This window comes from Physeter macrocephalus, chromosome 11 (assembly GCF_002837175.3).
Source record: "Physeter macrocephalus isolate SW-GA chromosome 11, ASM283717v5, whole genome shotgun sequence".
NCBI classification, from domain to species: Eukaryota; Metazoa; Chordata; class Mammalia; order Artiodactyla; family Physeteridae; genus Physeter; species Physeter macrocephalus.
Genome location: NC_041224.1, coordinates 118,254,804 through 118,269,810, shown reverse-complemented (window position 1 = coordinate 118,269,810; position 15,007 = coordinate 118,254,804). Strand labels below are relative to the sequence as shown.

Below are 15,007 nucleotides of genomic sequence, written 5' to 3'. Positions count from 1 at the left end.
TTTAATGCTTTCTGTAATGTAAAGAATGAGTTAATTCCTTCCAGTGTTTTGATAACTCTTAGAATACGAGGTACATTTCTTATGGCATTAGTTGCATACAATCTCAGGAACAAAATTTCTATTATGTTTGCATTCTCTCCACAATATCCCCCAATAAGTGATCACCTAACTTTGATTTAACAACCCCAGGAGAGATAACCCATTATCCAAAATAAGTCAATCTATGCCATTCTAATACCTGTAACTATGGAAAATCTTTTCACATATTAAAATGAAATATGTTTGCCTGACATTCCTTCCTATTTTGCATAGATATCTCCTTGCCAGGCACAAAGAATAAGGCTTTCAAATTATTTGAGAGCCATGATGTCTCCTGTGAATTTTCTCCAGGTGACAAATATCCAACTCTTTTGACTGTTCCTCTTATAACATGGTTTAGCACCTCATTTACCATGCTGATTTCCTAACTACATTTTCTAATTTCTCTATGCCCTCTAAGCATATTGTCCAGAAGTGAACTGAAATCCAGGGAAAGACTAATTACTCATGTAATACAAATAAAGATCAAATTATCTCATAATAAACTTATAGTCTGTTAAAACCTCTAAATCCATTTCATAAATGCAGCTTTTAAGCCACATCTTCATGATAAAATATTTAGAAAATGTGTATCATATTCCTTCCAAGAGCTCAAATGGAGTGAGAGAAAGAAGACAGCGAATAACAGCACATCCTGGCAAGCAATAGGACAGAGTTAAGCAAAAAGCAGAAGGGGACATAATTCAAAGAAGAAAGGAAGTCAGGAAAGGTTCCATGCTGGTGGTTTCCCTTTAACTGTGTAGTCCTGAAGGACAAGTATAAGTAAAGAAGAGAAAGGAGCAAGGGATATTCTAGGAAGCAGAGCATGGATTCCTAAAATAAATGAAAATAGTTTTGTGTAGAAGGAACAAAGCATGGATAAGAGCTGAGAGATTTAAGAGGTTATAAAAGTAAGTAAGAACAAAATTATAACAGAACTTGTACACCAGGCTTAGGAGTTGGGAATTCATCATGAAGACAACGTAGAGCCACTGAAAGATTTCGATCCCAGAATTGTTATGTTTAGAAAGATTATTCTTGTGGCAGTGAGGAAGGAAGGTGAAAAAAGAGAAAGGGAAATGTCAGGAGGCTACTGTAGCAATCCAGGTAAGGAATGATGAGTGTATGAACTAATTCAGGGGATATAGAGACAAAGAGGAGAGAGAAGATATTAGAAATATTTAAGAAGTATAACTCACTAAGTCTAAGGTGATGTTAAGGTTTCTATATTGTACTTGAAGTGATGAAATACTGATACGAATGGACTGTGATAAGTTAAATATGTATATATATTGTAATACCTAGAACAACCACTAAGAAAACTACTTAAAGAAATATACTCAAAAACATACAGATACATTAAAATAGAATAATAAATAATGTTCAAACAATCCATAGGAAGGTAGAAAAGAGAAAACAGAAGAACAAAAATCAGAGTGAACAAACAGAACAAAAGATAACATGGCAGAACTAAATCCTAATATATAAATAATATATCAGTTAAAAGATTATCAGAATTATTAAAAAAGAAAAAACATAACATGTTAATATGAAACTCACTTCAAATATAATGATACAGGTAGGTTAAAGGTAAAAGGATAGAAAACGATATATAATACAAACAACTAGTTAAAAGAAAGCTGGAGTGGTTGCATTAATATCAGATAAAGTGGAGCAGGACAAAGGAGAGCATTACACACATAAAGATAAAAGGGTCAGGTCAATTCACTAAGAAGACGTAACAATCCTAAATGTGTATGCACCCAACAAAAGAGCTTCAAAATACACGAAGCAAAACTGACACAACTGAAAGGAGAAAAGTTAGGCATCTCAATACCTCTATATCCATAATCAATAGAACGACTAGACAGTAAATCTAAGTTGACCCCAGTTTCTAGCTTGGGTGACTGAATAGATAGATGGAAGTGTCACTCACCAAAGCAGAAGCACTACATTTTGGACCTGATGTACCTCAGAAAACTCTCAAACATGTAATAGAGATGTCTGTCCACCATTCAGTGAGCACCTAGACAGGAAGTGATCCAGAGTATTGACTCTCAAGCCAGAAGCCCAGCCTCTCCATTCCCTAGCTAGTGACCTTTGGCAGATTACTCAACTTGCCTGTATCCTAATCTGTAACAGCTAGATTGGATTTTGACCCCAGAACTGTCCCTTAAGAGTTGTTGTGGGTTAAAATATGTTAAGTGCTCAGGACAGTACCTAGGGCAGAATAAACACTCTAGATATGGCTGCAGTTATTAATGCTACATGCAAAACTTTTAATAGTGTTGAAGATACAGAGATGAGAGAGAAACATTATTTGGCTTACTATGAAGGCCTAGAGATCAGGAAAGATGTAGAGACTACAAAAAATAATCAGGGGGCTTCCCTGGTGGCGCAGTGGTTGAGAGTCCGCCTGCCGATGCAGGGGACACGGGTTCGTGCCCCGGTCCAGGAGGATCCCACATGCCACGGAGCGGCTGGGCCCGTGAGCCATGGCCACTGGGCCTGCGCGTCCAGAGCCTGTGCTCCGCAACGGGAGAGGCCACAACAGTGAGAGGCCCGCGTACCGTGAAAAAAATAATAATAATAATAATCAGGTAGTAGACAAAGCATAGATGTGGATAAATTATTCAAAATTGAGCAGAATGATAAGAAACACTAGCTGAGGACAGAACCCTGTAGCATATATTCATTTAAGAGGTTGGGTGAGGATGAGACCAGTGAAAGAGACTAAGTGAACAAGAAAGTTATGTGTAGTTCCCTGGCGGCCTAGTGGTTAGGATTCCGGGCTTTCACTGCCGTGGCCCCGGTTCAATCCCTGATCCGGGAACTGAGATCCTGCAAGCCACACAGCACAGCCAAAAACACAAACAAACAAAACAAAACAAACAAACAAACAAAAAAACCAAGAAAGGTAAGGGTAAAATGGAGAGATGGTATAATGGAAACCAAGAAAAAAAGGTGATTAACATCCAATGTTGTAAAGGTCAAGAAAAAAACTGAAGAGTATCCATTAGAGTAGACCAGTAGAAGGTTATTGAACATCTTTGTATGATCTATTTCACAGTAATGGTGGGGAGAGAAGTCAGATTTCAGTAGTTTGGGAACATAAACCATTCTTTTAAGAAGCTTGACTGAAAAGAGAGACAGAGTAAAAGCATGCGGGAGAAGTAAAGCCTAGAAAATGTGAAATTGTGAACTTAAGAAAGAATGTTTATATATTGATGGGGGGAAAAAGTCAGTAGGTAGGAGAGACTGCAGATATAGGAGAGGATTTTACTGATGGAGAGAGGTCCTTGAAAAAGCTTTAAGAATGGTTTGTGGCTGTCACAATCTCATAGGTAAATCAGCCAAAGGCTGAAAGAATTCAATGCCAAAAGCCTGTATTTCTTTGTAAATAAGAACAGAGATCAAGAGAAGACCTGCAAAAGGGTGATAAATGTTTGGCATGCCTGCTGGGTTCAATCAGAAAGGGAGCTAAAAAAACTGGGAAAAAGATAAAGAGGTCATGGGTCTAGAAATGTTCATGGGCTGAGGACCTGAAAGTACAGGAGAGAGGGATAATGTAGGATTAGAGATAGAGCAGTGTACTTGAGAAGACCAAAACCTTGAGAGTTACAGAGCAAAGTAAGCTGGTAAACACTGCATAAACTATCTCTCTCTTACAGATTCCCAATTCATGTTAGCATATTAGAGCTCTGAGGAGACATACAATAAATAAACTTACTAGTTATTTTTTTTAAATCAGCATTCCCCCAAATTTATTTGACTACAGAACTCCCCTTTTAAGTTATTTCTATCAACACCATAAAGAACTTATGTTCTCTCCACAGAACTCATTTGGAGAAGCACTATACTAGACATTTCTCTCAATGAGGAGGTCAACCCAGTAATCACAACCCTTTGAGCAAGAGCTTTCAAGCAGCTAGAAATCTCCCTAACAATAATCTTTCAGCCTAAATTCTCCCCATCTTGTCCACAAGAACAGTTAAACTCTCAACTTGCTGATATTCAGAACATTGTCCTCCAAGTCAAATAATCTACCACCTTACCTTGATCATTCATACTATCCATTATTGTCATTAATTTCTTTAGCCTTGCCATTGACTCTTGTTCATTTCCTTTGCTCATAAAATCTGTTCCGAAACCAGGGATCATCCCCTAAAAGATATATTAAACATAAAGTCAATAATAGCTTGAGATTAATTGTTCAGAATGTTCACATTTAACTAATGGCTTTAATGTTGATACTAAGTTTTAAAAGTATCTATTTTTACCCAAATATTAAAATAATTAAAGCAAGTGTATCTGTTCTTAGAAATTTTAACAAAAACAAAAGACGTTAGAAAAAAACTTTTTAGTATAACTAACCAAGATCTGACTGAAGGGGCCCATTTTCATGATATTTTGAAATTGTTCATACATGTCTCGCAACGTGAACTGACCTGAAATACAATATAAATGATGCAGATATATTAGAGAATGAACATTTCCAGTCAATAAAACTAATATTTTCCTTAATCATGGGCTCATCTTGAAGCACACTTATAAAATATCCAATCAATAAATATTCACTGATCAGTTACTACACACAAGATCACAGGATGAATACAGCAGAGACAGATAGATCCTATCCTAGAGAAGCTCATATTCTATCAGAGAAAATGGACATAAATACAGGAAATGTGAAAACAAAGGAGACAAACTATACCTACTAGGATAACTGAAATTAAAAAGTCTGACAACACCAAAAGTTAAAGAGAATGTAGAACAAGCAGAACTCTCATATACTGCTGATGAGAATTGTAAAATGGGCAAAAGCACTTTAGAAGATTATTTGGAGTTTCTTACACAGCTTAGCTGTCCATGAACTGGAAAATGGATAGACTCTGGATGAAATACTACTCTCAGCAATAAAAGAACAGGCTACGGGCTTCCCTGGTGGCACAGTGGTTAAGAATCCACCTGCCAATGCAGGGGACACGGGTTCAAGCCCTGGTCCAGGAAGATACCACATGCCGCGGAGCAACTGAGCCCAAGCACCACAACTACTGAGCCTGCGCTCTAGAGCCCGCAAGCCATAACTACTGAGCCTATGGGCCACAACTACTGAAGCCCACGCACGTAGAGCCCATGCTCTGCAACAAGAGAAGCCAGCACAATGAGAAGCCCATGCACTGTAACGAAGAGTAGCCCCCTCTCACCACAACTAGAGAAAGCCCGTATGCAGTAATGAAGACCCGATGCAGCCAAAAGTAAATAAAATAAAATAAAAGAAAAGAAAATAAAATAAAAAGAAAAGGCTACAGGTGAGTACAACCACCTGGATGAATATCAAAATTATGCTAAGGGGCTTCCCTGGTGGCACAGTGGTTAAGAATCCACCTGCCAATGCAGGGGACACGGGTTCAAGCCCTGGTCCAGGAAGATACCACATGCCGCGGAGCAACTGAGCCCAAGCACCACAACTACTGAGCCTGCGCTCTAGAGCCCGCAAGCCATAACTACTGAGCCTATGGGCCACAACTACTGAAGCCCACGCACGTAGAGCCCATGCTCTGCAACAAGAGAAGCCAGCACAATGAGAAGCCCATGCACTGTAACGAAGAGTAGCCCCCTCTCACCACAACTAGAGAAAGCCCGTATGCAGTAATGAAGACCCGATGCAGCCAAAAGTAAATAAAATAAAATAAAAGAAAAGAAAATAAAATAAAAAGAAAAGGCTACAGGTGAGTACAACCACCTGGATGAATATCAAAATTATGCTAAGGGGCTTCCCTGGTGGCACAGTGGTTAAGAATCTGCCTGCCAATGCAGGGGACACAGGTTCGAGCCCTGGTCTGGAGGATCCCACATGCCGCGGAGCAACTAGGCCCGTGAGCCACAACTACTGAGCCTGCGCGTCTGGAGCTTGTGCTCCACAAGAGAAGCCGCCATAGTGAGAGGCCCGCGCACCGCGATGAAGAGTGGCCCCCGCTCGCCAACTAGAGGAAGCCCTCGCACAGAAACGAAGACACAACACAGCCAAAAATAAATAAATAAATAAATAAATTTTTTAAAAATTAAAAAAATATATATATTATGCTGAGTCACAGAAACCATGTGGGAAAAAAAGATACACTCTACAAGTCCTATAATATGAAGTATTTACTGGGAAGGGGAATAAGCAAACTTTCTAGAGTAATGGAAATTTTCTATTTCCTGATGGAGTGCAGATTATTGTGCATTTGTCAAAGTTGATTGAATGATATTCTTAGAATCTGAGCATTTCATTATTATGTAAATTCAGTTAAGGAGAAAAACAGAAAGAACAAGACAAAGGAGAAAGATTATTTTCTATTTTTGTCCTAAGATATAAACAAAAATGGTGTTTGGTTTTAGGCATTCTGAATTTGAAGTAGCAGTACAGTATCTTAAAAGAAATGTTATAGCCAGCAGCTAGAAATGCAGAATAAAACAGTGGTAGAGAAGGTTAAGGCTAAAATACATATTATACAGAAATGACAATTGAAGCTATGATAAATATGAGAAATCCACTGTCATGGAACCCAAGTGAAGAGTTTGAAAATATAAAAGGCAGATAAAACTGTTAAATATTGGGAGCCAAGAGGAAAGAGAAAGGTCACTACATTTGGAAATTAGGAGGCCCTTGGTGATATTAGAAATGAGTAGAATGTTAGAAGCAGAAGCAAAATGCAGAGATATAAACAGAGACCTAGGAGTCAGAAAGCAGACTGACTAGGAATATATTACCCAGTTTAGTGTGGTAGTAGAAGCAGTGGTTGGGCTATTTATGATAGAGCAAGGCAGGGGGAAAGAATCAGGCAATAAAGGATAGATTCTTTCATTCAACAAATATTTACTAAAGACTTACTAAGTGTCAGAAATTGTACTAGGTACTGTGAACATAAAAGAGGAAGAACACAGCTATGAAACCTACCTTCACTTTCCAGCAGGGAAGACAGACATCAAATCATTGTGATGACTCATACAGCAATTACAGGATCCAATGGAAACATACAGCAGGGGGTTCTAACTTAGTCTAAGGATAAGGTAGAATGTCCCTGAAGCACATTTAAGGAAAGACTTGAAGTATGAGTAGGAGTTAGCCGGTTTGGCTGGGATAAAGAAGGACAGAAGTAGGAAGAAGAGAGGATAACTATCTAACAGTCAGCAGGACCAGCAAGGGCAAAGGCAGAGACAGCAGCGTACATCTGAGAAACTGACAGAAATTCAGCATCACCAGCACACGGAACGCTAAAAACAATAGTGTCAAAACATGACTCGGAAGATGTGGGTTAGATAGTGGAGTCATTCAAAAATACTCTAAGGGAAATGGGAAGCTACTGAAAGATTTTAAGAAAGGTAATAGGATCAAATTTGCATTTCTGAAAGATCATTTCGGCTGAAGTATAAAAACTGATCCAAGGGGAAGAGTACAACAAACTGGAATATCTGTTAAAAGACTTAGAATAAACAATCTAGACAAGAGATGAACTTGCATAGTTGCTGGAAAGTAAGGGATGGAATGGAGATAATTAGGAGGTAGAATCACTAGGACTAATGACTGATCGGAAGAGGACTGGGCAAAGTGAGGAAGAGATGAGTTGATGACAACATCCAAGTTTCTGACTTTGGCAACAAGAAAAATGATGTTAAATTCATAGATGATAACATTGGGGTGGGAGGTTAGGATGGGAAGACAAGGATAAACTGAACTAAATGTCTAAGGAAGATCTAAGCATCTAAACATACAGATATGAGTCTGAAGCTCCAGAGAAAGAAGATGGCCTAGAATGATCCCTGGAAAACATCAACATTTGAGAAGTAAAGGCATAGGCACCTGACAAGATGAATGAGAAGGAGCAAAGAGGCAGAATAGTATGTGGCCATGGAAATTAAGAGCAATACCATTTTGAGAAAAACCGAAATGGTCAATAATATGTTAAATGCTTCTGACATGCTGGACATTTTACATATATCAGCTAATTTAGTCTTCACAACTCTATGAAGAAGATACTTAGTATTATCTAATTTTTACACATAAGAAAATTGAGGTTAAGTAATTTGAACATGATTTTTTTCAACTTAATTAATTAATTAATTAATTTGGCTTCACCCCACAGGCATGTGGAACTTCCCAGACCAGGGATCAAACTCGCACCGCCTGCAGTGGCAGCATGGAGTCTTAACCACTGGACCACCAGGGTAGTCCGAGGTTAAATAATTTGAAAAAGTCACGTTAGATTAAAAAACTTGAGCTCTTAATCACGTTTCAATAGGAGTTGTCTTCAATGTGGAGTAAAGAAAACATGTGTGGGTATTTAATCTCATTCTTTTAAATTTATTTTTATATGTTCTGTTACATACAAATATAAAATTTATAAGTAAACAAACAAATCAGAAGAGAGTATTCTAATGTACTTTTAGCCTGTTTTACTCCAAGGAACCCAATGAAAGCTTCAATTTTAATCTTAATGCAATTTGATTACAAGAAAGAAAATAAAAACACTCCATTCTACAATTGCTTAGATGCCTGAGATTTAAAATGATTTGTATATAAATCTAAAACAGTAAACATATGAAGAATTGACTTTAATGGATGTATCATTTCAAACAAATTATAGCTTTATCAAAAGAAATCCAGTTAAGTCATCTGAGATCAAATGCTTTTTGCTACTCATATACCATGTTTCAACTTCTCTATAAGTGCTTCATTGTCATCCAACTTCAACTCGTTGACTTTATCTATCAGTCCTTCAATGTCACCCATACCTATAAGACCCAAAAAAGTAAAATTAATAACTAATAGTGTATCTGTTTTACACTATGCAAAATGCATGCACATACATAATAAGCCTGTGAGATAGGCAGCTCAGATATTTCTACTACACTTCACAGGTGAAAAATTGAAGCTAGAGAGGTTAAGTGACAAAACAGGAACTGCAGTCCAGGGTTTAATTCCAAATTACATGCTCTCAAACACATGGAGACATTATGAAAGTTTTGTTGCCATTATCACTGCTATTACTAAAACCACATGCTTCTGTATTGAGCTCTAAAACTTTTCCAAGGAACTTTCCATCTAATAGCTCATTTTACCACCTAACTACAGGAAGCAGATAACCACCATCCTTAGTTTGCAGGTAAAGAAGATAAATCATAGAAGAAAATGATTTTCCTGAGCTAGTTAGTGAGAGGGCAGAACTAAAATCCTAATCCGTCCTAAAAATCACACTATTTCTTGAAGATTTTTCTATATCTCCACCACTGTACACACCAAGAAGTTTGCTGATGAAAGGCTGTGTTTTGAAAGGTTCAAAGTCATCTATATGTTCCCCTGTGCCAATGAAAATGATTGGACTTTTTGTGGCAGCAACTCTGCAAAGAAAAAGAAAACACAAAAAAACCTCAAAAAGGAAAACAAATTTCTAGAAGACTTTAAAGGTAATTAGACAAAAGTACATAGCTCAAGTTTCTTTTCACTAGCTAACGGAGAACTATATCAGAGGTACTCCAAAATTCTGTTTCTATTTAAACTTCTTTTACAGACCATATTAGGTCCACCATTGGAATATATTTTAAATGATTAATAAGAAAGCCATAAATACACACACACACTAAGCCCAAGACACAGGACAATAACATCAATGATACTTACGCACTGAGTGCACCACCTCCTTTTGCATGACCATCAAGTTTTGTCACTATTACTGAGGCTACATCTACTTTATCTTTAAAAGCCTTAGCCTGGGCTTCACAAGCCTGCCCAATGGAGGCATCCATCACATAAACAATGTTATCGGGTTGCTAGAAAATTTAAATAGAAAAGATATATATTTTTACTCACCTTAAGCAAATTTCATCATTAGAAGATATAAAAAATATTTATTATAATTATTCAATCAACCAGTATTTACTGAGGGAGTACTATGTATTGGGCACCATTTATGCCCTCAGTCAAAGAGATGAATAAGAAGATCCTTATCCTTGTGGGACCTACGTTCTAGTCACTGGAGACAGATAAAAAAATAGGCAAATAAACATTTCAGATGTACAACAATTAAAATGGAACAGAGAAAATCAGTTTTGAGGTGTGGGAGGCTTCTTTTTGTAGGGTGGTCAGGGAAGACCTGACTGGAGGTAACATTTGAGCTGAGGCCTGAATAAAGAGGAAAAAGTTAAGCAACAATCTAGAGGAATCACACTCTAGACAAATGGAATAGCAACAGTAAATCAGAGAAAAAAAGTAGAAGAGTGTGCACTGAAACCAAAATAAATAAAGGACAGATGAGGATATTTCCCTTAGGTCTGCTCACCTAGGTCAAAATAATGGCACAGCTAAACAAAACAACACAACGTATTAGTATTAATCATTAACCAAAGAATTACTGCCAGCACCTCAATGGCAAAACATGGGTTCATAATATGTGCTATAGATTACCTATAAACCACTTCTTATTCCCAAGTTATTTCCATCACAATTTTAAAGAGACACGAAATGATGATTAATATTTTTAAATGCTTCATTTAAAAAATCTTTCAAAATTCACCTAAAGCAAATGTTTTAATTTAAATAATTTACAGAAAGGAAATTCAACAGCTATTAAAGGCTATTTCTCATTTTTTTTGCTTGTTACTTTTTCTTATACATACAATAAGATGATTGAGAAAGGAAATATTTCAATACTCATGAAAATTTCATATTAATGTACAGAAGATTAAGTCCTTATCATACAGATAAAGTAGCCCAAAATAAAAATAAATTACTTGGAATCTGTCTTACAGGCAAAAAATAATTTATATGGTTCATAAACTCAATCAGGGTTTATAATTAATTTAACCAAAGTCTTAATAATGTTGTTTAATTAAGCTACTTACTATAGCATTAGCAACTTGAAGCATTTCTTCAAACAAAGAGTCTTCTTGTTTATGGCGGCCACTTGTATCAACAATAATAATTTCAAAATTTTCATTTTTGAATTTCTCTACTCCTTCAGAGGCAATGATGACAGGATCCATTTCTGTATAGCTATTTAACATGGAAAAATGACTTAGCAGCAAAACTTCCAAATACAAAAAATTTGGAAATTGTTAGTGCACCCTTAATCTACTATGAAAAAGTCATAATGATCACAATTTCAATTTAGAAGTATAAAACCTAATAAGTATTAAATATAACAACCCACTTCTAGAGCAGCATGAAGCAGTAACCAGTTTTCCAATTACAAAATCTTGTATGATTTTTTTTTAAAATAAATTTATTTATTTATTTATTATTAGCGGGGGCTACTCTTCATTTCGGTGCACAGGCTTCTCATTGTGGTGGCTTCTCTTGTTGCAGAGCACGGGCTCTAGGCGTGCAGGCTTCAGTAGTTGTGGCACACGGGCTTCAGCAGTTGTGGCACACGGGCTTAGTTGCTCCGTGGCATGTGGGATCTTCCCGGAACAGGGCTCTAAACCATGTCCCCTGCATTGCCAGGCGGATTCTTAAACACTGCGCCACCAGGGAAGCCCAAAATCCTGTATGATTCTGCTGTGTATCTTTTCTGAATGAGCTGTGAATCCCTCAATTTTTTTTTACATTTTCTTTAATAACTGAACTTGTATTACATAGTGTTTTAAACATGCTTTTCCACTTAACACCCTTTTATAAGCATTTTTTAAACATCTTTATTGGAGTATAATTGCTTTACAATGTTGTGTTAGTTTCTCCTGTATAGCAAAGTGAATCAGCTATACGTACACATATATCCCCATATCCCCTCCCTCTTACGTCTCCCTCCCACCCTCCCTATCCCACCCATCTAGGTGGTCACAAAACACAGAGCTGATCTCCCTGTGCTATGCAGCTGCTTCCCACTAGCTATCTATTTTACATTTGGTAGTGTATATACGTCAATGCCACTCTCTCACTTCGTCCCAGCTTACCCTTCCCCCGCCCCGTGTCCTCAAGTCCATTCTCTATGTCTGCATCTTTATTCCTGTCCTGCCCCTAGGTTCATCAGAACCTTTTTTTTCTTTTTAGATTCCATGTATCTGTTTTAGCATACGGTATTTGTTTTTCTCTTTCTGAGTTACCTCACACTGTATGACAGACTCTAGGTCCATTCACCTCACTACAAATAACTCAATTTCGTTTCTTTTTAAGGCTGAGTAACATTCCATTGTATATATGTGCCACATCTTCTTTATTCATTCATGTGTCGGTGGACACTTAGGTTGCTTCCATGTCCTGGCTACTGTAAACAGTGCTACACTGGGGTAAACACTGGGGTACATGTGTCTTTTTGAATTATGGTTTTCTCAGGGTATGTGCCCAGTAGTGGGATTGATGGGTCATATGGTAGTTCTATTTTTAGATTTTTAAGGAACCTCCATACTGTTCTCCATAGTGGCTGTACCAATTTACATTCCCACCAAGAGTGCAGGAGGGTTCCCTTTTCTCCACTCCCTCTCCAGCATTGATTGTTTGTAGATTTTTTGAGGATGGCCATTCTGACCGGTTTGAGGTGATACCTCATTGTAGTTTTGATTTGCATTTCTCTAATGATTAGAAATGTTGAGCATCCTTTCATATGTTTGTTGGCAATCCGTATATCTTCTTTGGAGAAATGTATTTTTAGGTCTTCTGCCCATTTTTTTATTGGATAGTTTGTTCTTTTGATATTGAGCTCCATGAGCTGTTTGTATGTATTGGAGATTAATTCTTTATCCATTGCTTCGTTTGCAAGTATTTTCTCCCATTCTGAGGGTTGTCTTTTCACCTCCTTTATGGTGTCCTTTGCTGTGAAAAGCGTTTAAGTTTCATTAGGTCCCATTTGTTTATTTTTGTTTTTATTTCCATTTCTCTAGGAGGTGGGTCAAATAGGATCTTGCTGTGATTTATGTCATAGAGTGTTATGCCTATGTTTTCCTCTAAGAGTTTGATAGTGTCTGGTCTTAATGTAGGTCTTTAATACATTTAGAGTTTATTTTTGTGTATGGTGTTAGGAAGTGTTCTAATTTCATTCTTTTACATGTAGCTGTCAAGTTTTCCCAGCACCACTTATTGAAGAGGCTGTCTTTTCTCCATTGTATATTCTTGCCTCCTTTATCATAGATAAAGTGACCATATGTGCATGGGTTTAACTCTGGGCTTTCTATCCTGTTCCACTGATCTATATTTCTGTTTTTTCTGCCAGTACCATACTGTCTTGATTACCGTAGCTTTGCAGTACAGTGTGAACTCAGGGAGCCTGATTCCTCCAGCTCCATTTTTCTTTCTCAAGATTGCTTTGGCTATTCAGGGTCTTTTGTGTTTCCATACAAATTGTGAAATTTTTTCTTCTAGTTCTGTGACAAATGCCCTTGGTAGTTTGATAGGAATTGCACTGAATCTGTAGATTGCTTTGGGTACTACAGTCATTTTCACAATGTTGATTCTTCCAATCCAAGAACATGGTATATCTCTGCATCTGTTTGTATCATCTTTAATTTCTTTCATCAGTGCCTTACAGTTTTCTGTATACAGGTCTTTTGTTTCCTTAGGTAGGTTTATTACTAGGTATTTTATTCTTTTTGTTCCAATGGTAAATGGGAGTGTTTCCTTAATTTCTCTTTCAGATTTTTCATCATTAGTGTATAGGAATGCAAGAGATTTCTGTGCATTAATTCTGTGTCCTGCTACTTTACCAAATTCATTGATTAGCTCTAGCAGTTTACTGGTAGCATCTTTAGGATTCTCTATAGTATCATGTCATTTGCAAACAGTGAGAGTTTTACTTCTTCTTTTCAATTTGGATTCCTTTTATTTCTTTTTCTCCTCTGACTGCCGTGGCTAAAACTTCCAAAACTATGTTGAATAACAGTGGTGAGAGTGGACATCCTTGTCTTGTTCCTGATATTAGAGGAAATGGTTTCAGTTTTTCATCATTGAGAATAATGTTGGCTGTGGGTTTGTCATATATGGCCTTTATTATGTTGAGGTAGGTGCCCTCTATGCCTACTTCCTGGGAAGTTTTTATCATAAATGGCTGTTGAAGTTTGTCAAAAGCTTTTACTGCATCTATTGAGATTATCATATGGTTTTATCTTTCAATTTGTTAATATGGTGTATCACGTTGATTGATTTGTATATATTGAAGAATCCCTGCATTCCTGGGTTAAACCCCATTTGATCATGGTGTATGATCCTTTTAATGTGCTGTTGGATTGTTTGCTAGTATTTTGTTGAGGATTTTTGCATCTATGTTCATCAGTGATACCAGCCTGTAGTTTTCTTTTTTTGTGACACCTTTGTCTCTTTTGGTATCAGGGTGATGGTGGCCTTGAAGAATGAATTTAGGATTGTTCCTCCCTCTGCTATATTTTGAAGAGTTTGAGAAGGATAGGTGTTAGCTCTTCTCTAAATGTTTGATAGAATTCGCCTGTGAAGCCATCTGGTCCTGGACTTTCGTTTGTTGGAAGATATTTTTTTTAATAAATTTATTTATTTATTTATTTTTGGCTGCATGCGGGCTTTCTCTAGTTGCAGTGAGCAGGGGCTACTCTTTGTTGCAGAGTGTGGGCTTCTCATTGTGGTGGCTTCTCTTGTTGTGGAGCACAGTCTCTAGGCGCATGGGCTTCAGTACTTGTGGCACGTGGGCTCAGTAGTTGTGGCTCGTGAGCTCTAGAGTGCAGGCTCAGTAGTTGTGGAGCACGGGCTTAGTTGCTCTGCGGCATGTGGGATATTCCTGGACCAGGGCTTGAACCCATGTCCCCTGCATTGGCAGGTGGATTTTTAACCACTGCGCCACCAGGGAAGTTCCTTTGTTGGAAGATTTTTAATCACAGTTTCAATTTCAGTGCTTGTGATTGGTCTGTTTATATTTTCTATTTCTTCCTGGTTCAGTCTTGGAAGGTTGTACTTTTCTAAGAATTTGTCCATTTCTTCCAGGTTGTCCAT

General features: G+C 37.4%; 1 protein-coding gene across 2 annotated transcripts in view; it reads right to left on the bottom strand.

Annotated features, from left to right (window-relative positions):
• Positions 1-15,007, bottom strand: part of LOC102975070 (signal recognition particle subunit SRP54) — an 81,264-nt gene that overhangs the window by 44,753 nt on the left and 21,504 nt on the right. For both annotated transcript variants that reach the window (XM_055088384.1, XM_007112311.4), the window contains exons 8-13: positions 10,963-11,113; positions 9,743-9,891; positions 9,362-9,462; positions 8,770-8,856; positions 4,453-4,526; positions 4,134-4,242 (exon numbers count right to left, since the gene is read on the bottom strand). In XM_055088384.1, coding sequence (XP_054944359.1) covers positions 4,134-4,242; positions 4,453-4,526; positions 8,770-8,856; positions 9,362-9,462; positions 9,743-9,891; positions 10,963-11,113 — 671 coding nt within the window. The remainder of the gene's footprint in view (positions 1-4,133; positions 4,243-4,452; positions 4,527-8,769; positions 8,857-9,361; positions 9,463-9,742; positions 9,892-10,962; positions 11,114-15,007) is intronic.